Source organism: Podarcis pityusensis (assembly GCF_964106645.2).
Source record: "Podarcis pityusensis genome assembly, chromosome: 2".
Classification (NCBI taxonomy): domain Eukaryota; kingdom Metazoa; phylum Chordata; class Lepidosauria; order Squamata; family Lacertidae; genus Podarcis; species Podarcis pityusensis.
In genome coordinates, this window is record NC_138029.1 from 126,690,446 (window position 1) to 126,712,968 (window position 22,523).

Sequence of the window (22,523 nt, forward strand, 5' to 3'; positions counted from 1 at the left end):
TTGCGGAGCTCATTTCGCTTTATTGGCCGAGGGAGCCGGCGTACAGCTTCCGGGTCATGTGGCCAGCATGACTAAGCCGCTTCTGGCGAACCAGAGCAGCGCACGGAAACGCCGTTTACCTTCCTGCCGGAGCCGTACCTATTTATCTACTTGCACTTTGACATGCTTTCGAACTGCTAGGTTGGCAGGAGCAGGGACCGAGCAATGGGAGTTCACTCCATCACAGGGATTCGAACCGCCGACCTTCTGATCGGCAAGTCCTAGGCTGTGTGGTTTAACCCACAGCGCCACCTGCGTCCCTTATTTGCTCCAAAATGGAAGGTTGAAGAGGTCTGGTGAAAGAAGATTGGATACAGAAACTAATGGACTATGCAGAAATGGCAAAACTTACGAGATAATTTTTTTTTAAAGAAAGGAATTGAAATGTTTATTGAGTATTTACAAATTGTAAACAGATTAAGACATTGGCAGGATTAATGTAAAAACCTGCAGTTCCAAAATATATATGGGATATATGCAGGAATAGATATATAAAAGAATATGTTGAGATAATTTGGAGTATTCATGAAGATGAAAAGAATTGTGAAGAACCACAGTAAGAGGGGGAAGGGAGTCGGAATTTCAAATGTTAAAATTATGAAAAAAACAGAAGCTTTCCTATTAGGAGTTATAGGTGCAGAAATACCAAAGGAGCAGAAAAGACTTTTTATGTATGTGACGACAGCGACACAAGTACTCTTAGCCCAGAGATGGAAAAAAGAAAGCACCCACTAAAGAATAATGGTTAACGAAGTTGATGGATTATACGGAAATGGTGAAAATGACCGGAAGGATCAGAAACCAAGAAGACAAGAACTTCAATAAGGAATGGGGGGAATTATAGATTAACTGAGAGAACACTGCAAACAGCTGAAAACATTGACAGTACAGTGGTACCTCGGGTTAAGTACTTAATTCGTTCCGGAGGTCCGTACTTAACCTGTTCTTAACCTGAAGCACCACTTTAGCTAATGGGGCCTCCTGCTGCTGCCGCGCTGCCGGAGCACGATTTCTGTTCTCATCCTGAAGCAAAGTGCTTAACCCGAGGTAATATTTCTGGGTTAGCGGAGTCTGTAACCTGAAGCATATGTAACCCGAGGTACCACTGTATTGTTATAATACTTGTAAATTATGATTGAATAATTGTTGTACTATACTTTAAAAAAGGACTTAAATGTTTTGCAGTAAGTAATGTTTTGCAGTACTCTGCTCAAAGGCTTCAGAGCCAGAGATGCTTTTGAATTTCTCCCTCATATGTTGGACAGGAGGTTTAGGTCTTCATCTACAGATTTAAACCTCAGACCAGCTCCATAAGAGCTGAGGCTCCATTTGAGACACCAAGAGGGACCTCCTAGGAGTGGAGAAGGAACAGAACCCTCTCCAGAGCCTCTGCCTAAGAAGAGGAGGGGAGCCTGGGGCCCAATCCAGCCCCACACCCAACCCTCCCTCTCCCCCTGGCACCCCACCCTCACCTTTCTTGTTCTTCAGGTAAAGGGCGAGTCCAGTGGCCCCAAAGACCAGCCCCAGCACAATCCCCACAATCCCCGTCCACATCTTGCTCCTGGCAGAGTCCGACTGTGGCTCTGAAGAAAGAAAAAGTCGTGAGTGGGAGAGCAACCCATCTAGCCCCCCACGACTGCCCCCCAGGTCCTTGGGCAGTAGGTGGGTCAGGGCTGGGAAGGCGTCCTACCCCATTTCACCGTGACGGGGCCTTCGAAGCTGGCGTGCTCCACCTGGCAGGTGTAGACGTCTCCACGTTCTGGCTTTGTCTCCAGCACCACCTCAATATGGAAGGTCCAGTTCCCGTTCCGGATGAGGTCCGTGGTCCACACTTTGGGCTCCTCCTTCCCGTTCCTGAACCACTTGATCTCGATCCCCGCAGGGAAGAAGCGGCTCACGGTGCAAATCAGCAGGGTGTTGTGTGGTGAAGATTCAACGTTGTCTGTGGGGGTGATCTTCACCTTGGGCTGGACTGTGGGAGGGAGGCAAGGGAGATGTGGAAGGGAGGTCAGAGATTTAGGCAGGGAGGGACCTGGAGGCTTCAAGGGAAGGAGGAGAGGTTAAGGAGGGACTTTCTCCCACCATCCCACTGGACAATCCAGAACTATAGTTAAGGGGAGGGGCTAGCCAGGGTCTCAGTCCTGTGTCAAGCCTCTAGAGGGGCACCATTCAGGCTCCCAGCTTTCTGGGGCTTTCTTCGACATGAGTGCCAGAGGGCATGGAAACACCGTTTACCTTCCCACCACAGCGTTTCCTATTTATCTACTTGCACTGGCATGCTTTCGAACTGCTGGGTTGGCAGGAGCTGGGACAGAGCAATGGGAGCTCACCCAGTCGCAGGGATTCAAACCGCCGACCATCTGATCAGCAAGCCCTAGAGGCTCAGTGGTTTAGACCACAGCACCACCCACGACCCCTGCTTCTTCCAGTACACTGGTATTAGTTCACCTATCTTCCCAAGTGATGTGTAAAAATTTTTGGAGACACAATTGATGGAATCTTTCGAGGAGTTGGAGATGGCGTTTATAAGTGGTCCATGTTTCACAAGCATACAGTAAAGTTGGTAGTACAATAGCTTTGTAAACAAGCATTTTGGTTTCCTTGTGAATGTCCCAGTCCTCAAACACTCTACACTTCAATTGGGAGAAAGCCGCACTCGCAGATCTCAGGCGATGCTGGATTTTGGCATCAATGTTGGCCCTTATAGAAAGATAACTGCCTAGGTAGGAGAAGTGATTGACATTTTCCAATGTTACACCATTGAGTTGGATTTGTGGTGCTGCAGAGGGGTTATTTTATACTTGTTGGTGAAGCACTTTGGTTTTTTGATTGTTGAGCGATAGGCCAAGCTTTTCGTAAACTTCTGTGAAGAGCTTTCTATCTGTTCGATATATGATTTCTACTCCAGTGGGGAGATTCCCTTCGACAAAGTGTAGGATCATGGCAATGAAAGTAATGAATAGAGTTGGGGCAATAACACCTGTTTAACACCTGACCCCACTGTGAATGGTTCACTTTGAGACCCATTGTTATCTGTGGTTGTTGCTGTCATATTATCATGGAGGAGCCAAATGATGTTCACACATTTATCTGGGCAGCCAATTTTCAGGACAGTCCACAGGGCATTATGATTTACAGTGTCAAAGGCCTTAGTCAGGACAATAAACACCATATACAGGGGTTGGTTATGCTCTCTGCATTTTTCTTGAAGCTGTCGAGCGGTGAAAATCATGTCCACTGTCCCCCAAGAAGGCCAAAAACCAGTTTGGGATTCAGGAAGGGTCACCTCGGATATTGTTAAGAGATGGTGTGCTAAGATGATGATGATGATGATGATTATTATTATTACAGTCATAATATTTATTTTTTCGGCCCACGGACAGTCAATCAATACTATGCGCCCAGCCCCCAACTTCCCACTCCTACCAGTGGATCTCTGACCCCCTCCATCTACCCAGAGTCAGCCCAGTTTCCCCAGTGTCAGACTGGGCATTCCACAAACTGGGAACTGCTCCTCCCTGGGGGTCCTGGGATACCCCTCCTCTTCCTAGGACACTTTCCATCCTTCTGCCTCATTTCTGAGTCCTGGGAATCTCAGGAGTTTGTCCTTCCTATTTTCCTAGCAAACAGGATGCTATTCAGAATTCACTGCGCAGTATCGTTCACTTACAGTAATAATAGTAATAGTAATAATAATAATAATAATAATAATTTTTATTTATACCCCGCCCTCCCCAGCCAAGGCCGGGCTCAGAGTGGCTTACAAGCAATAATAAAAACAAGTTGAATGATTACAACTTAAAAACAAAATTAAAATACAACATTAAAATATTGAAACATTAAAATATTAAAATGTAGCCTCATCGCAGGAGGAGAAGGAAAGGAAAAAAGAAAGAGAGGGAGGGAATCAAATTGGCTCCAAGCCAAAGGCCAGGGGGAACAACTCTGTGTTACAGGCCCTGCGGAAAGAAATCAGACTTCCGGGGTGGCGCCTCCGGTGATGGCGGACTCCCTCTGAACTGGAGGGACAAGCTCCGCATGAATCGGGTCTTTTCCACTGCGGCGTAGCGGGGACCCTTTTGAAAATCACAGGCGGATGAAGCCTGTGACCGTGGGATTCAGCGGGCACCTTTAGCGCCCCCCCAACCCACTAAGGAACCCAGAAACGGGCTCCGAAGTGAAGAGGGGGAAGCGGCGCGGTGCTGTGAGTCGATTGCTTTTTCTGCAGAGCGAAGCCGCACAGCCGTTGCCGGAGAGCGCTGTCTTTTTCCTGGGAAAATTTGGCATTGAAAATAACTAACCGTGAGTACTGGAACACTAAATACCTGGATTTTAAACAAAAATTGGCGAAATAAAAGGAACTTGGACTCTAAAATTTATCCTAATTTGGGAAGACTTCCGGTCGGCGCCAGCGCTAATGGCGGTCCTCTTTCCGAGTTCCAGAGGAGGACTGCTCTGCGAGTTCGGGTCTGACCCGCTACGGCAAGCGGGGGACCCCTAAAATCACAGGCGCTGAAGCCTGTGAACGAGGAGATTCGATGGGCACCAGGAGCGCCCCCCCTTTACCGCAGAAAGAGCCTTTTTAAAGGCTCCGGAACGACATCGGGGGAGCGCGGTGCTGAGAATCGTTACCCAGCCCGCAGGGTGAAGCCGCGTCGCTATTAGCGGAGAGCGCCGATTCCTTCCTGTAAATTTTGGACTGAAAAAACCCGTGAGTAAGATTGAACGTCTATTTGAAATTAAAGTCATTTGGCTGACTAAAGAAATTTGTCTGAAAACGGGGAAGGGAAAAATTAAGGAAGTCTGCCTTCCCCCGACTGCATGAAAGTGAAAGCAACGAAACTTTAAAGCTGCATCCGCAAGAGACATTGTCTTTGATCAACTAAATCTGACATTTGGACTTTAGAACTCCCCTCTAGCTAGCAGGGCAGAGGGGAGGCAAAAGAGACATTAGTAACTGCATGATTTATTTAAAAGGAAAAATTTTCTGCTGCCTCAATAACCTGAAATGGACTGCCAAATAAGACAATAGGGCACTGAACTGACTTTTCCCTGTGAAGGTTACATTGTGATACAAAGTGCTTGGATTCTTTTGCTACAGTATACCAGAGTAGGCTGAGACAGTATCTACTGGAAAAGTGCTGCAATTTATAGTTACAAGCCTCCTGATATACTTGTCTTAAACTTTCTCTGTTTCCGTATTTGGACATTTTCTTTCTCTTTGTATTTGGACATTTTGATTTGCTCCCCCTAGAGGGTAAAGTAAAGGCTGATACAGCTCAAGACAGTGGAATTTTCCATCGGGAGACGGTTCCCGTGGGAAACGACCTTGGGACATGAGTGGTCCACCAGAAGAGATAGCCACAAGAGCTAAGACTAGACAACAACAACAACATCAGCAGCAGCAACAGCAACAAAAGAAGAGAGGTTCGATCACAGGTGTAACTCCTACAGGACCTACAGGAACAACAGGACAAGAAAAAGTGACAGCTGTCTCCATGGATGCTGTGACACAAGCTCTACTTAAGATAAACCAATCCCTGGAGACTCTAACAAAGCAAAGCTCAGAAAATACACAAAAATTAACAGAGTTAACAGCAAGATTGGATTTGAACACAGAATCTATAAATAAATTGGTTCAGGAAAATTCTGCAACACGTAAAATTGCGGAAGAAGCCAGAACTATTGCTGGAGAGACTCAAGAGAACTTAGAACCGATTGCAAAAAAGGTGCATGAGCATGATGCAACTCTGGCTTTGTGGGAATTACAGAGAAAAGAGAGGAATTTGAAATTGAGATTAATTCCAGAGAATGAAGGTGACAATCTTGTGGAGTTTTTAACACAAGAGTTTGCTGACTGCTGGGAAGACTTGGAGGAAGACGAATTTAAAATCACAACAGCGTTTAGACTGGGTAAAAAACAGAATAGAAAGACTCCGAGGGACTGTTTGATCACCCTTAGATCCAAGGAAGAAAGAGATAAAATATTAAGACTACATTTTGAAAAGGCCTTGCAAATTGGAAATACAGCTGTACAGATTTTTAAAGACATTCCTAAATACATCTTGGATCTGAGAGCTTTCTATAAGGACCTGGTTTATCTGTTAAAGAAGAATACCATCCTTTTTAGGTGGGAATTTCCACAGGGATTGTCCTTCGATTATAAGGGGAAGAAGGTGAAAATAAAGACTATACAAGACAAAGAGAAATTTTTGGAAAGAAACCGAGAGGACCTACAGAAGGGAACTGTGGACCCAATTGCAGAACAGAGGAGAGCAATAGACATTTTGAATCTTTCGTTTGGACACATTCCACCACCATTAGAGGAAGAGCAACAACTTGGAGCTGTTGGAGGAGTGTCAGAGAAATAACAAGATGGCCCTGCAATTCCTTAGTTGGAATTGTAATGGGCTCAATATGCCATTGAGGAGACGACAAGTTTTTCATATTTTAAACAGAGAACAACTGGATTTGATATGCCTACAAGAAACCCATATAACCAGAGCCCACAGGAAATTACTTATAAACAAAAGATTAGGACAAGAATTTATCTCATCAGACAAAGTAAAAAAAAGAGGAGTTGTGATCTATGTAAAAGAGAAGTGGGCCCCAAAAATGATGTTTAAAGATGAACAAGGAAGATATTTGGCAGTTGAGATACAAGTACAAGGAGAAAAATTTCTGATAGTTGGAATTTATGCACCAAATGAAGGTAAAGCAGAATTCTTTAAGAAACTCCATGAAACTTTGACGGACTATCTGGATTATAACATGATAATTATGGGAGACATGAATGGTGTAGTCTCCACTAACATGAACAAGGCACAAAGACTGACAGTTACCAAGGAAGGGAGACTTCCTAAGACTTTCTTTGAAATGACGGAGAATATGGACCTAATAGACATTTGGAGAACAAGGAAACCCTCTTGAGAGAGAGGGAACCTTTTTCTCCCAAGCAATGACGACCTGGACCAGAATCGACCAAATTTGGATTACTAGTGGGATGGCTCCAAAGATTAAGAAGGTAGAGATCTGCCCAAAAACTTGCTCCGACCATAACGCCGTGAAGATGGAAATGAAACTTACAACAACTGGTCAATTTAGATGGAGGATGAATGACACCCTCTTTCGAGATAAGGAGATCCTCATGAAGGCCCAAAAAACTTTAAAGGACTATTTTGAAATAAATTTAAGGGCCGATGTGGAAAAAAGAGTGATCTGGGACGCAAGTAAAGCTGTGATGCGAGGTTTTTTGATTCAACAAAACTCAATAAAGAAGAGGAAACAGAATGAGAAAAAGGAAAAGATTTTGGAAAAGATAAAGGAAGGAGAGAAAAAATTAAGAGTAAAACCAAAGTCCCAGGAGATTTTGAGAGAGATTAAGTTATATCAAACACAATATATGGAATTGATGAACCAAGAGATTGAATGGAAGATAAAGCAAATGAAACAAAAGACATTTGAATCGGCAGACAAATGTGGCAAACTCTTGGCATGGCAACTGAAGAAAAGGCAGAAATTAAATACAGTTACAAGCCTAGAAGTGGATGGAAAGAATATATCTAAACCTAATGAGATTAGAAACTGCTTTTTGAGTTATTTTAAAAAACTCTATGCTCAAGGACCACAAAATGAAGAAGATATAGATAAATTCCTTGATAAATATGGATTACAAAAAATCTCTCATCAAAGTAAGTTGGATCTGAATCAGAGAATAACAGAACAAGAGATAGAGGCTGCCATTCAGAATATGCAATTGGGCAAATCTCCAGGACCAGATGGACTGACTTCTAGATATTACAAATCTTTGAAGGAGTGGTTGATTCAACCATTAAAAGAAGTCTGCAATGAGATTTTGGAGGGAAAAAAGGCACCTGAATCGTGGAAAGAAGCGTATATCTCACTCATACCAAAGACAGAGACTGAAAAGACTCAATTGAAGAACTACTGCCCAATATCATTACTCAATGTGGATTACAAAATTTTTGCAGACATTTTGGCAAAAAGATTTTAAAAAGTGTTGATGGAAAAGATTCATAAGAACCAAGCAGGCTTTCTCCCAAAAAGGCACCTAGCAGATAATGTAAGGAACATAATAGACATTTTGGAAAAGTTAGAGGTGAATATAAACACTAAAGCAGTGTTGATTTTTGTGGACGCGGAGAAAGCCTTTGACAATATTTCTTGGAGTTTTATGAAAAAGAATCTTCATGGGATGGGGGTAGGCCAAGGTTTTGAGAATGGTATGGGTGCGATATATTCTGAACAAAAAGCTAAGCTGATTGTAAATAATGTAATAACTGAGGAACTCAAGATAGAAAAAGGGACACGACAGGGGTGCCCAATTTCCCCATTGCTTTTTATCTCGGTTCTGGAGGTGCTGCTGAATATGATTAGAAATGACCAGCAGGTCAAAGGTGTACAGGTCGGAGCTAAACAATACAAGTTAAGAGCATTTGCAGATGACTTAGTATTGACCCTGCAAGAGCCAAAAACACTAGTACGAAAAAGGTGTTAGAAATAATTCAGCAGTTTGGCCAGGTAGCTGGATTTAAATTGAATAAACAAAAAACTAAAGTTTTAGGAAAAAACTTAACAGATATGGAGAAGGAGAAATTTCAAGAGGAGACAGGGCTGATGGTGGTTAAGAAGGTGAAATATCTAGGGGTTTATTTGACATCTAAGAACTTGAATTTGTATAAGGATAACTATGAAAAATGTTGGTCAGAAATTAAAAAAGATCTAGAAATATGGTCAAATTTGAAATTGTCAATGTTAGGCCGAATTGCAGTGATTAAGATGAATGTATTGCCTAGAATGTTATTTTTGTTTCAAACCTTGCAGATTCTTGACAAGATGGATTGTTTTAAGAGGTGGCAGAAAGACATCTCGAAATTTGTCTGGCAGGGCAAAAAGCCCAGAATTAAATTTAAAATATTGACAGATGCCAAGGAAAGAGGGGGATTTGCCCTGCCGGACTTAAAATTGTACTATGAAGCAGCAGCGTTTTGCTGGCTGAAAGAGTGGATGCTCCTCGAGAACACAGACATCTTGGATTTGGAAGGTTTTAATAATGCATTTGGTTGGCATGCATATCTATGGTATGATAAAATCAAGGTGCATAGGGCCTTTAAAAACCATATTGTCAGAAAAGCATTGTTTAATGTTTGGATAAGATATAAAGATCTGTTGGAAAACAAAACCCCTAGATGGGTGTCTCCTGTGGAGGCAAAGGCATGGAAGAAACTCAATATGGAGGTCGGATGGCCGAAGTATTGGGAAATTTTGGAACAGGAGGGAGATAAACTGAAATTACAAAGTCACGAGAAATTGAAACCTAAAGTACAAGACTGGTTTCAATATCACCAAATAATGGAGATCTTTAAACAGGACAGGAAAATTGGTTTTCAGGTGGAAAAATCAAAATTAGAGACTGAATTGCTAGAACCCAATACCAAGAATTTGTCAAGAATGTATAACTTGTTGCTGAAATGGAATACACAAGACGAAACAGTCAAATCAGCTATGATTAAGTGGGCACAGGACATTGGTCATAACATTATGTTTGCTGACTGGGAGTGGTTGTGGAACACCGGTATTAAATTCACGGCATGTAATGCCTTAAAGGAAAACATTATGAAAATGATTTACAGGTGGTACATGACCCCAGTCAAGCTAGCAAAAATCTACCATTTGCCTGATAATAAGTGTTGGAAATGTAAAGAGGCTGAAGGTACTTTTTATCACCTTTGGTGGACATGCCCGAAGATCAAGGCTTTCTGGGAAATGATATACAATGAAATGAAAAAGGTACTTAAATGTACTTTTCCTAAAAAACCAGAGGCCTTTCTCTTGGGCATTGTCGGCCAATTGGTGTCAAAGAGGGACAGAACTTTCTTTATGTATGCTACAACAGCAGCAAGGATACTTATCGCAAAGTATTGGAAGACACAAGATCTACCCACTCTGGAAGAATGGCAGATGAAAGTGATGGACTATATGACATTGGCTGAGATGACTGGCAGAATCCGTGATCAGGGAAAAGAGACGGCGGAAGAAGAATGGAAGAAATTTAAAATCTACCTTAAGGACTACTATAAACTTGATGAATGTTAGAATGTCGAGGTTTTCAGAAAGAAAGGGTTACAGCGATATAAGATTAGACTAAAGGAAAGATTAAGATGAAAGAGGTTGGAAAAAATATTTAGAAGTTGCTAAAAAATTATGGACATTGGGATGCAGAAAGGGGGGGTATGGGGGAGTCTCGGGAAAGAGGTTTATGAAAAAATGTTATGAAATTATACGTGTTTGTATGTCTTTTTATGTGTTTGTTTGTTTTAAAAACTTTGTAAAACCAATAAAAAATTTTATAAAAAAAATAAATAAAATTTATCCTAATTTGGTACTGAAACGGAAAGGGCTAAACAGGAAGTCACCCTTCCATTTTCTTGTAGTTACAACAAAGCAAAGACAACGTAAACTAGAGCCTTAAAAATCACTTTTAAAGGATCGTCTTTCATCATTCAAAATTGCAGAACCCCCCTTCGGAAGCAGGAGAAGAAGGGGGACTTTTATTGAGTTGTTTAAACCTGCAGAAATAAAGTTAAAGTAAAGTAATTTCCCACTGTCCTGACCCTGGAGCAGGGTGTCAGATTTGACGATTGAAGCTCATTGACCAGAAATAAATGCTTTGACAGATAGTTAAAAGGAGGGAAACATTGTGATTCCATCGTTTCCTTTTGCTTTTTTAAAAAAAGAACAAATATGGACAAAATATCTTAAAGAAGAAACCCTGTTGCTATTGTTTTCAAGGAAAAGAACAATCAGAAGTCTTTCCCCCTAGAGGGGAGCTATGAAATTGTAACTAAATCCTGGGAACTTGTAGCTGTTTACTGATTACAACTGTGGGAAAGAGTTTTGTGACCTTGCAGGACAATGCCTTCAGAAGCACTGTTGGGTGCTTTCTGTAATATAAGTGCCCTATTGGATCAGTTAAGTCAGAAGATGGATTTTATGACAAAAGCTGCCAGAGCCTTTGATCAGGTAGTGGAAAATTATATGGAGCCCACTCAGGAACTAAAACAGGAGTGTGCCACGACAGAACAACAGAAAGAAGAGGACCTTGCTGAATCTGGGACACCAGGGATGGAGGGACTCTCGGCCCAGCAGGAAAGTGAGCTTTTGGATTTGACAAATGAACTTGGAAAAAACCAGACTTGGAAAGATAAAGTTTGGATTGAACTGGAAATGGGGGGTTGGACTGACCCCCCTATGCAGGGATGTTTGGACTTTCCGAGTCTGGAAATGGGCCGTCAGAGGTTTGGAGCTGTTGGGACTTCCAATTTTGGAGGAAATCTGAAATATGCTTTAAAACATCACATGGAGCTTAGTCTGGACTATGAGAAAGGGGCTGATTTGTTGAAAAGGGTCAAAAACACTACAAAGCTGGAGTTCCCGCAAGTGAAAGGAAAATATGAAGAAGAGCTGCGAAAGGGACATGGAAGAGATTTGAAGGCCTCGGATATAAGGGCACCAGGTTAATGTGCCAGACTAATGGGGGGGGGGAAAGACTGACAACTCCGGGACCGGGTGAGGGGACGTTGGAAGAAGATTGGGTTGCCTGTATTCTATTGTACTTTTTTTTTTATTACTATTACTAGAAATGTTTTATGAATGTTGGGAAAATGTTGAAATGAAATTACTTGGCTCTTGCTAAAATGTTTAAAGAATTTGGCAAAAAGGTCATGGTTATGAGAAGTTGGTAAAAAAGATTTAAGTTTTAAGCTCTAAGGTCGTTTTTATAAGACAAAATGAGAATAGGGTAAGGTAACGTAATGATAAAATATTATGAATTATGGAAAGGATTTGCTGTGACAATTACTAATCAAGAGACAAGAGATGGGAGGAGGAGGAGGTCATGGAAAGAAGGTAATGGAAATTGGAGAATTTGAAAAGGATGGTTTTCTTTTTTCTTTTTCTTCTTATGTTTTTCTTTTTCTTTCTTTTTTGTAATCTTGTCTTTTTTTGTGTAATTTTAAAAAATTCTTTTGTTTCAATAAATATCATTTTAAAAAAAGAAAAAAAAGAAATCAGATCTTGCAGGGCCCTGGTCTCATGAGGCATAGCGTTCCACCAGGCCGGGGCCAGAGTTGAAAAGGCCCTGGCTCTGGTTGAAGCCAATCTAACTTCCTTAGGGCCCAGGACCACTAGGGTGTTGCTATTTATGGACCTTGAGGCTCTCCGTGGGGCATACCGGGAGAGGCGGTCCCATAGGTACGAGGGTCCTAGACCGCGAAGGGCTTTAAAGGTCAAAAGCAGCACCTTAAATCTGACCCTGTACTCTACCGGGAGCCAGTGCAGCTGGAAAAGCACTGGGTGAATATGCTCCCATGGCAGAGACCCCGTGAGGAGCCTCGCTGCAGCATTCTGCACCCGCTGGAGTTTCTGGGACAGCTTTAAGGGCAGCCCCGCGTAGAGCGAATTACAGTAGTCAAGCATGGAGATGACCGTCGCATGGATCACTGTGGCCAAGTCGGGGCGGTAAAGGTAAGGGACCAACTGCTTGATGCGGCAAAGGAGGAAAAATGTCACCTTGGCTGTTGCTGTAACTTGTGCCTCTATGGAAAGGGAGGTGTCAAGGATTACACCCAAACTCTTAACGGAAGGCAATGGAACTAATTGGGCCCCCGCAAGAGAAGGGAGTTGGTCCCTCATCCCCATGCCATCCCGACCCAGCCATAGGACCTCTGTCTTCGAAGGATTTAGTTTCAATCGGCTCCCACGAAACCATCCAGCCACAGCTTCCAAGCATCTGGTCAGTGTGTTCGGGGCCGAGTCGGTGTGGCCATCCATCAGCAGATAGAGCTGAGTGTCATCAGCATATTGGTGACAGCCCAGCCCAAAGCTCCGGATAATCTGGGCAAGGGGGCGCATAAAGATGTTAAAAAGCATCGGAGAGAGAATTGCGCCCTGCGGCACTCCACACACCAAGGAATGGCACGACAACATTTCCCTCCCTAGTGCCACCCTCTGTCCCCGACCAGAGATAAAAGAGCACAGCCAGTTACGGGCTATGCCCTGTATCCCCACGTCTGCGAGGCGGTTGTCCAGAAGATCATGATCGACCATGTCAATGGCTGCTGACAAATCTAAAAGTCCTGACCCACCTCGATCCAGTTGCCTACGGAGATCATCTGTTAGAGCAACGAGAGCCGTCTCGGTCCCAAAACCAGGACGGAAACCGGACTGAAATGGATCTAAAGCCGATCAATACAATGATCAAATCAGTACAATGGTCTACTCAGTGTTTCCCAAACTTGGGTTGCCAACTCTCTTTGGACTACAATTCCCATCCTCCCTGACCACTGGTCCTGCTCTCTAGGGATGATGGGAATTGCACAAAGACAGCTGAGGTTCTTGTGCCTTATAGAGCTGAGTGGAAGGCAGAAATTCAACAGGTTAAGCCCATTTTCTCCTGTAGAAATGCAATTATTGGGAAAGCTTCACCTGTCAGACATTTGTGTGTGTTTGAGCATGAGAGAGAGAGAGAGAGAGAGAGAGAGAGAGAGAGAGAAACCACTAATTTATTTTTGGGCCCTTCACTCCAACTGAAAAACAGCACATCAATTTGTGTATGCTATACAGCAGATGTTATGCAAATCCACACACACACAACCCGCCCAGCACCAAGTGATTATAGTAATTTTCTTTTCAATATACTTTTGATGTAGAGATGATACCTGGAGAATGGGGGATGGAGGGGGAGCCTGATAGTTGAAAATAGTAATGAGTAGGTGGGAGGGAAATGGACTGTGTTTATAATTATTATTATTATTATTTAACCCTGTATGTATTTGATTTTGAGATTGTGGGGTTAATTTCTAACCCTAAATTAGGGTTGCCATATTCCCCCATTCATACCAAGTTGCGCTTTCGGGTGGGGCTGTTGAGCTTTGGGGGGAACATATCCTGCTTTAGGCTTTTTTGGATTTTAAAAGCAATTGCCCTACTTGCCATATGTCTGACTTTTTTCCATCCGGCAACCCCCTCAAACATTCCCAATTCTCCTGGTGTATGTAGGAAAACCGGGACGTATGGCAGCTCTGCCTGAATCCATGTCAGGTGTGCAAGAAACTTGCTAAGGTGACTCAATTAATAACTGAGTAATGTCCAAATAACATCATTTTGTACCTAAAAAATGCTCAGGGTTTTGGTTTGAAATGCGCTCTCTCTTCTCCCCATGAAAGGCTGCCTATTCCCCCTTGCAGCCCCCCACTCTAATGTAGCCTTGAGGCTCCCTGGGTGTCCCTGGGCAGCCCCTGCCCCTCAGCCCGGCCTCCCTCATGCCCCCTCCCCGATTCTGGACTCACTGCGCCGGGCCTGGGAGAATGGCTCGTAGATCCCGTAGTAGTACCGGCAAATGTCCACGACGGCCATCCAGTTCCGCAGGACGATCTTGTCCTGGTTCCATCTCTTGACGTCGGACTCCATCATTTCAGCCACCGCCACCACGTTCCCTCGGTCGCTGTCAAAGCAGAAGAGCTCCTGCCGGTCGAAGAAGTGCCTATCGATGAGGCGGACCCGCTGCGTCCCGTTGAAGAAGTGGCACTCGCCCTTCGCCTGGTACAGGAAATGCTCTGGGGGGGGGAGAGAATGAAAATGGGGGAGTCAAGAAGGGTGAGCTGGGGGGAGAGCAAGAACTTCAGGGGGAGGGAGGCAGAGAGATGGTCTATCTGTCTCACGTTCTCTCTCTCGTGTCACATGATCCCATGGCCGGGGTGTGTGTGCGTGTGCAGCGGAGGCTGAGCAGGGAGACCCCCCCTTCTCCTCCTCTCAAAGGAAAGGGAGAGACTGGCAGGAAGGTCGTTGTGCAGGGGGAGCCACAACCTCCAAGGCCCTGGCCCCATGGGCATAGCCAGGATTTATGTTGGGGGGGCAGAACTGATCTATCTGCTTTATTTATTTACTTTATTGGGGAGGCAGTTGGAAAGTGCAGTGCTGGTGGTCAACAAAAGAGGTTTAAAGACTTTCTCAAGGCAAATCTTTAAAAATGTAGCATAAACACCGACAACTGGGAAACACTGGCCTGCGAGCACTCCAGTTGGAGAACAGCCTTTACCAAAGGTGTCATGGGCTTTGAAGATGCTCAAACTCAGGATGAAAGGGAGAAATGCGCTAAGAGGAAGGCACGCTTGGCAAATCTAAAGAAATGTAGCATAAGCATGGACAATTGGGAAACGCTGGCCTTCCAGTTGGAGTACAGCCTTTACCAAAGGTGTCATGTGTGGAAATGTTCAGGAAGGAGGAGAGGATATATTGTTTATTAATATTCTTCCTAACTTGAGCTAGCAAGTTCTTTTACTTAGCAGAGTTTTACATTCCCCTTTTAAATACACAGAGGATAACAGGTTGCCCTCTCCCCCAGCCACTTGGAAGACGAGCATCCAGGATAAGGTTACCAGATTTCTTTTCAGTGAATCTGGGGTCACGGTTCAACTTCAATGGATTTTGTATGGGGACTGATTTGCAAATCCGTGGACCGTCCCTGGGAAATGGGGACGTCTGGTAACCTTACTATTTGCCCCTCACTTCCCTCTACAGCACATGCAGAATAGGCCCACTATTGGCCTCATCCTCTCAATCCGCTGGAGCCTGTCTTCGTATGCAGGGGAAGCCCCTAACTCACTGAGGGCTTGAGACCCATTGACTACCCTCACCTGGTTTAGCCGGACAGTCAAAGCCATTCCTGCGGTGTGGCTGCTGTCACATGCTGACAGCTTGTGGGAGCCACAGGTGAGAGCTGAGTGCAGGGTGGGGATCAGAGGTGGACAAACCACCCCAGAAGGAGCAGGATGTGTCCCCCACTAGATGTAATACCCCTCCTCTAACATCCCATGCACCCCAAATGGGTCCAAGGAAGGTTTGCTTAGAAAGAGTCATGCTACCACTGCCTTCAGGCAGCCTGGGAGATCTCCTTCTTGAGGTGAGGTGATGATTATCTTCCTAGCCCACCCAGCTGCAAGATTGTACAAGCCATGAGAGGCAAGGGCCCAAGACACAAGTGGCTGCACAGACCCAGCCCAGAACCTTCTCCATGTCTTCAGGCTTCAGTAACAGAAACCACAACAGTTCTGCAGAATGGTTCGCTGTTATACCACTATTGTAAGCTGGAGGTCTCTGCTGCGAGACAGTAACATCCAGCATCCTTGCAATATAGTCCACTGGCAATATAGTCCCAGAGGGAAAGAGTTGGTGAGAAAGTGGGGTGCGGGTGGCCTGATCTTTGCAGGCTGTCTTCCTCCTCCTCCCTCCCTCTTGCCTATCAAAGGCTCCTTCTCCCCTTCAGCAGCCCAGGACACAGTCTGAGACCAGCAAGTGCTGCACTCGAAGGGGTTGGGCAAGAGCAACGCGTTTCCTGCCCAGCAACCGATGACCAGGCAGGGTCGGGACCTGTGATTGGCTCCCATCAAGCCTCCCCTCCAGGAAAGTCCCCAGCAGGACAACACTCTAGACCCCCCCCCCCCAGGCAGCAGCAGCAGCGGTAGCAACTCTGGTTTACCCCTCCCCCAACCCTGTTTTGTGCTTCAAGGCAGAAGTTGAGATTGTGACATTTGGGTTCCCTCGAAACAGGAACTTTTTAAACAAGTCAAGGTGGAGGGAGATTTCCAGGGGAGCTGCCAGGGCAAGGCTGTGGGGCAGGAGGCCAGGGCCCCCCTCAGCAGAAAGAGCCGCAGGTCCTGTGAATGTGAAAGGGCCCATTTGCCTTGAAATGGGACCATTTGAAGAAGGAGAGTCTGCCAAGGGCACGTGGTCCCAAGAGCCTAAGATCCTCCCAGGGCCTTCTAAGTGGGGGGGGGGGCAACCTTAGGATGAGCAGAGGAGCCTCTTCCAAATGTCATCCCTGGTATCTGGGATGAGGCCAGAGCAGGGGGCTCTGAAGCCTTTCTCCTCCTCAAAGACTCATGGAGTTGTAGAGTTGGAGGGACCTCAGGGGTCATCTAGTCCAACCCCCTACATTCCCTCTCTTCTGCAGACCAACCCTGCCTGCGGTTGGTGATGCCTGGGTCTTTTTCCCTCTGAGGAAATCCCTTCTCGTCTGCAGATTTTGAATCATAGAATCATAGAATCTGTGGGGGTGATCTTCACCTTGGGCTGGACTGTGGGAGGGAGGCAAGGGAGATGTGGAAGGAAGGTCAGAGATTTAGGGACGGAGGGACCTGGAGGCTTCAAGTGAGAGAGGAGAACAGAACCTGGGATTCTCTCCCACCATCCCAGTGGGCAGTCCAGGGCTATAGTTAGAATCATAGAATCATAGAGTTGGAAGAGACCACAAGGGCCATCGAGTCCAACCCCCTGCCAAGCAGGAAACACCATCAGAGCACTCCTGACATATGGTTGTCAAACCTCTGTTTAAAGACCTCCAAAGAAGGAGACTCCACCACACTCCTTGGCAGCAAATTCCACTGTCGAACAGCTCTTACTGTCAGGAAGTTCTTCCTAATGTTTAGGTGGAATCTTCTTTCTTGTAGTTTGCATCCATTGCTCCGTGTCCGCTTCTCTGGAGCAGCAGAAAACAACCTTTCTCCCTCCTCTATGTGACATCCTTTTATATATTTGAACATGGCTATCATATCACCCCTTAACCTCCTCTTCTCCAGGCTAAACATGCCCAGCTCCCTTAGCCGTTCCTCATAAGGCATCGTTTCCAGGCCTTTGACCATTTTGGTTGCCCTCCTCTGGACACGTTCCAGTTTGTCAGTGTCCTTCTTGAACTGTGGTGCCCAGAACTGGACACAGTACTCCAGGTGAGGTCTGACCAGAGCGTTTGCTCCCTGTCTTAGTGTGAGCTTGATGGCCCTGCCTCCTCCTCTGCCATTACATTGTGAACCACCCTGAAATCTACAGTTGAAGTATAGAAATTTAAAAAATAAATGAATACATGTAAATATGGGCCCCAGGAGTGTTTTCCCCTCCTTTCTCTCCTTTGGAACTCCCTGCCTAATGAAACCAAGAGGCGCCTTCTTCATTGTTCTCTTTTTGGCACCTGAGGAAAACATTCTTGCTCAGAAAAGTCGACCCAGATGTTGAGGAAGCTGAGGTGATTTTAATCTGGTTTGCCTGTGTGTGTTTTTGTGTTGTGATTTTTCTCTTGGTTTATCTTTTTGTAAAGCACTTTGAGCTGCTGCTTTTTTTCACAATGAACTGATGTATAAATTGTATGAAGTGAAATAAATAAACTCCCCAGAGTGTTTTCCCCTCACCAGCCTCCTGGGATTCTTGGCAGGCTGAGGGGGTTTATTACCCGCCCTCCCCACTAGCAAAAAGTGGTTTGAAAATGGCGTCTGGTCTGCTGCTCTGCTGGCTGACGCTGCCTCCCAGTCTGATAAAGGGGTGCAAAGGGGGCTAATGGAGGTTGTGTCAATCCCTCAGGAGGACTGTGGTGGATAAAGTCAGGACCCACCATGGGGGGCACAGGGTCTCCTTCCTCCTTGCTTCCCAGCCCCCAAATGCCGGGGTTTGGGGACAGGGAGTGGGGCTGTGGGGTTTCTGGAGGTACCATCACTTCAGAATTGAGGGGATACTAGAAATTCCCTCAGATCTTGGTCAACCTTGAGATTTCCTGTCAGTTTCCCCCAGAAACAATAAATGGGGCAGAGGAGTCTCTTAGAGAATCCTGGAGAGTTTCTGTGTAGAAAAGGGTGGACATTTTTTCTCCTCAGAACAGGCAGGGAAATTTCTGAGGAACCTGGTCAGAGACAAGGGAGTCTCCTTCTGCCTGAGGTGTTTCCCGCTCTTTTCTCCTGAGGGAGCCCAAACATGAAGAGAAAATGGCTTCCCTGTGGAGACTGGTATCTTTCCCTCCTCAGGGTCTGAAGGGTCAAGGAACGGAGGCCAAGGGGGGCAACGGACTCCATGTTCCCTCCTCCAAGGGGCCCACAGTCAGATAAATGGAGGAATAGAAAATTCCCTCAGGAGTTTGTCACAGGAGGATTCTGTTAACGGAAAAATCCGAGGGCTCCCTTGGACAAAAACAAAGACACCAACCAGGATAACTTGGAGCAAAACAGCAGCCTGTAGGCTTGGCCTTTATTGAACTGTTGCAACAGGGTGTTCCCCTCACTTGCAGGAGAGAGGAAAGACACAGAAAAAATGGTGTGCAAGGTCTTATAAAGACTTTTGAAATTCCCATCCTGTAGATCAAGCCCACCCCCAGAAACATCATGCATACATCACAGAAAGGAGGGGTTGAGGGAGGAGCTGTGGTGGTAACCTGAGTGTCCTGTTACCTGGCTGGTTCCCCCTCCCCATGAGTCACTTCCAGGAGACAAAGGGGAGTTTGCAGTTTCCTGCCCCCAGAGGGAAGAGCTGATCATTGTCCTTTGTTCCATTCTGTGCTGAATCCACTCCCATATGCAAGTTCTTTGTGATCTTGATGGTCTTCGGTCTAGGACCATCAGGGTTGGCATAGCAACTGGGCAGGGCTCCAGTGGATGTGCTGGTATGCTGAAGGGATTATAGGTGCCCTGTATCAAACCTTCCCCATTTTGTAGTCCTTCCTTCATGGAGTAAAATAAAAGTGGAACAGTGCAAATGGTTGATTTTCTATGAATTTATAACAGAAGTGTAGCGTATGTAGTGTGTGAGTGTGAGTGAAGTTTGTACAAACTGAATGATTGCGGGGGGGGGGGGTTCCTGCTACAATTCAAAAGATGTTTTTCCTCCCCCTGAAAAGTTCACGTTTGTGGAAAAACTGGAGAAGGCATTTGGCTCTCCTGAATAGCTAATCTGAAATCAAATTCATGGTATAATCACCTCAGGAGACCATGCGGTGTGTGGAGGGTTTTCCCAGGGGGAAATGGCTCCCAAATCGGTTCCCCTTTGAAGACTGACACACAGACTGGATTTAAACAGACTTTTCTTGCTTTTATTGAGATGTTTGTGTGGTAAACCACCTTGGGGTGTTGAATGGTTACATCAAAAGGTCTTAAACAAGTCAGTGACCCAAAGGGGGGGGAGTGCTAGAGGTATGACTGAAGGTCACCTTCCTTCACGTTAAGTTGTGTGGAAATGGGCAGATCAACCCTTTTCCTTACACCCAGGATTGTCAAGTGTGGCGCTCCTTGAATATTGACATTTAAACAAATAAACTAGTTCAAGGACCACAGAGGGAAACTGAAGAAAATCTTCACTGGTGCAACTCAGAGGAAATACTCTCAAGGCTGTGAAATCCGCTTCTGCCTTGAAGTGGGTCAGGTGGGGATCCCAGTCAGAGGGCTGATCCTTAAGATCACAAAAGAGCAGGAGATTTACAGAGAAATTAACAAACTACTCTCCCTGAGAAGATAAAAGTCAGCAGGGTGAGGGTGGGGAGCAGGGACTCTCTCTGAAAACGGGACTCATCCTCCATGTCACAGGGAAGATGCTTTCAATAAATATATTTGGCCATTCACCATTTTACAGAATCAGTGAAGGGACCCCAAGGTCATCTAGTCCAACCTCCTGCAATGAGGAATCTCAAGCATCCATGACAGACTGCCCCCCAACCTCTGCTTAAAAACCTCCAATGGAGGCGAGTCCACCACCTTCCAAGGGAGTCCTTTCCATTTTTGGAAAACTCTTACATTTGGATCAGGAGGAAGAGGATGGGTCTAAATTCCAACAAGGGGAAGAAATTACTTGACACTGTTTTGTCCCAAAGACAGGTACTCACTGTTGAATGTAAGCAAAAGTTTATGAAGAACCTTTTTGGATCAACCAGACAACCTGTGGGGAGGAGGTTTATTTTTGGATTGGTGTTACTCGTGGGTAATGTCCACTGCATTTCAGAGTTGCTTCTCTGGACAGTGGCTGAAGCAATGAAAATACTGACTCTCTCAGCAGACAGAGATGCAAACTGTATCTCTGTGGCAGAGCAGCTGCTCTGAGTGCAGAAGGCTCAATCCCTAGCGTCTCCAGGAAGGGCTAGAAAGACTTTCCACCTGAAACCTCAAGGGAGCCACTGCCAGTCCGTGTGGGCATATTGGAGCAGATCTAGTGCAGACACTGCTGAGCTGGATGGAGTCAGTCCAAGGCAGCTTCCGGTGACTCTTTTCCCCAGGTGAAGGGCAGCTCATCCAGGGAGAGTTGGGGGGAGGAAGGGGGTGTGGGGAACCTTCTCCAGCCCAAGGGCCGCGTTCTCTTCTGGGGAACTTTCTGGGGGCCACATGCCATTGGTGGGCAGGAGCAGAGCATCAAAGGCAAGTGTGAAATTTTCACAGGAGACCAGTCTCTGCACCAGCTCACCCTCCCCTCTCCCTCCTCCGTCAAGGCAAGCAAGAAACATGATTGGAGTAGAAGGAGTAGAAGGACAAAGTTGAAGAAAATGTTTAAATTAACATTTGTAAAAAAGCCTGAAGCATTTCTGTTAGGGATTGTAGGGAAAGACCTGCCAAGGAAAATGAAGAACATATTTATGTCTGTGACAACGGCGGCAAGAGTCTTAATAGCACAAGGATGGAAGAATGAAGAAACCCCGAGAAAAGAACAGTGGCAAGGCAAATTGATGGTCTATGCGGAACTGGCAAAATTGAAACAAGGACAAGTGTGACTTTAAAGAAGAATGGGAACCTTTTACAAAGTACCGTATTTTTCTCTCTATAACACTCACATTTTTTCTCCTAAAAAGTAAGGGGAAATGTCTGCGTGTTATTGAGCGAATGTGTGGTTCCTGGAGCAAACTGGCAACCAGACTGGCAACGATCCACATGGATCCTCAGGATCTTTGCATTGGGTCACCCCAAATTCACCAACAGATCACATAGCATGTCCATGGCTACAGCCTGCACCAAAAAAATCAGGCACCCAGTGTTGCCTGGGGCCACAATGGTGCAAAAACATGGTTATAAAGCACAGATCCACATGGATTCTCAGGATTTTTGCATTGGGCTAGCCCAAACTCACCGTCAAATCACATGTCTGTGGCCACAGCATGAAACACAAAAATCATACAGCCACTGTTTCATTCAGAATTTTTTTTCTTGTTTTCCTCCTCTAAAAACTATGTGCGTGTTATGGTCAGGTGCGTGTTATAGAGCGAAAAATACGGTACTTAAAGAAATGACAAAATGAGTTGGACTCCTTGGCAGATTTTGAATAAACATACTTAAATTTATTTGTTAAAATATTAGATGGAAGATTTAGAGATTTTTACATCTTTATAATATGCAGAGAACAATATGTGTTAATAAATCAGAAAGAGGAGCTGAGGGAAGTCGTAGGGGGGAGGGGGAAATGAGGAAAAATACAATTGTTGGAATAATTTGTTGTATGAAAATAAAGGTAAAGGGACCCCTGACCATTAGGTCCAGTCGTGGCCCACTCTGGGGTTGTGGCGCTCATCTCGCTTTATTGGCCGAGGGAGCCAGCGTACAGCTTCCAGGTCATGTGGCAAGCATGAATAAACCGCTTCTGGCGAACCAGAGCAGCGCATGGAAACGGCGTTTAGC

General features: G+C 45.2%; 1 protein-coding gene and 2 long non-coding RNA genes across 3 annotated transcripts in view; all 3 read right to left on the reverse strand.

Moving 5' to 3' along the window:
• Window positions 1-22,523, reverse strand: part of LOC308470191 — a 127,839-nt gene that overhangs the window by 40,595 nt on the left and 64,721 nt on the right. The window lies entirely within an intron of this gene.
• LOC308471945 (uncharacterized protein) overlaps window positions 1-22,523 on the reverse strand; it is a 43,266-nt gene that overhangs the window by 3,248 nt on the left and 17,495 nt on the right. The window contains exons 8-10 of the mRNA XM_080996263.1: window positions 14,409-14,675; window positions 1,730-2,011; window positions 1,512-1,622 (exon numbers count right to left, since the gene is read on the reverse strand). Of these exons, the coding sequence (XP_080852389.1) occupies window positions 1,512-1,622; window positions 1,730-2,011; window positions 14,409-14,675 (660 nt within the window). The remainder of the gene's footprint in view (window positions 1-1,511; window positions 1,623-1,729; window positions 2,012-14,408; window positions 14,676-22,523) is intronic.
• On the reverse strand, window positions 19,942-21,601 carry LOC308470190. Its single transcript, XR_013982240.1, has 2 exons — window positions 21,229-21,601; window positions 19,942-20,875 (listed from the first exon to the last, which is right to left on the reverse strand). It is a non-coding gene; the product is annotated as an uncharacterized lncRNA (long non-coding RNA).